Raw genomic sequence first — 580 nt, forward strand, 5'->3', positions numbered from 1 at the left:
TTGCTGGCTCTGCTGCAGGCTGGCTTGTCTTTGCTGCTGCGCCTTGGCGCCCCACACTGCATGGGGCACGAGGGCCCGCAGCGCAGCAAATAAGCCAAAATGCGACTGAGACAAAAGGCCCCCGAAGTTCTCGAAGTGCCGCCAGACCTGCGCAGAAACCTGGTGCTGCTGCTGCTGCTGCTGCTGCTGCTGCTTTTGTGTCACGGCCCCACCCCCTGCTGCTAGCCCCCCTAACTGCCTCCTAACTGGCATTCGCAAAGTGCTGCTGCTGCTGCTGCTGCTGCATGCGCGAGCCGCGCCTTGCTGGGGTGTACGTACACCTTCGCGCATGCAGCGGGCGTACGTACACCGCAGGCGCGCGGGCTCCAGGGTTTAGGGTTTAGGGTTTAGGGTTTGCGCACCCGCTCGCCGGGGAGGCACAGCGCCAAACCCTCGTCGTAAAAGGCAGCCCCCGAGTGGGGTTGTTTTATAAAAGTGAAAGTCAAGGAGCTGCCGCCGAGGGCCTGCGCGCGCTGCAGTGTACGTACAGCTGCCAGCAGCTCCCGCTGGCTCTGCGGCAGCAGCAGGCCCCTTTTCCGCA

The 580-nt window shown here is 63.6% G+C and overlaps 1 protein-coding gene across 1 annotated transcript in view; it reads right to left on the reverse strand.

The window, feature by feature from the left end:
- The window catches only part of ETH_00036490 (uncharacterized protein), a gene marked incomplete at both ends in the record, with an annotated part of 2,198 nt that overhangs the window by 1,284 nt on the left and 334 nt on the right, over window positions 1–580 (reverse strand). The window contains one exon of the mRNA XM_013375630.1: window positions 402–551. Within this exon, the coding sequence (XP_013231084.1) occupies window positions 402–551 (150 nt within the window). The remainder of the gene's footprint in view (window positions 1–401; window positions 552–580) is intronic.

This window comes from Eimeria tenella, genomic scaffold (genome assembly GCF_000499545.2).
Source record: "Eimeria tenella Houghton genomic scaffold, Eth_scaff2921, whole genome shotgun sequence".
NCBI lineage: Eukaryota > Apicomplexa > Conoidasida > Eucoccidiorida > Eimeriidae > Eimeria > Eimeria tenella.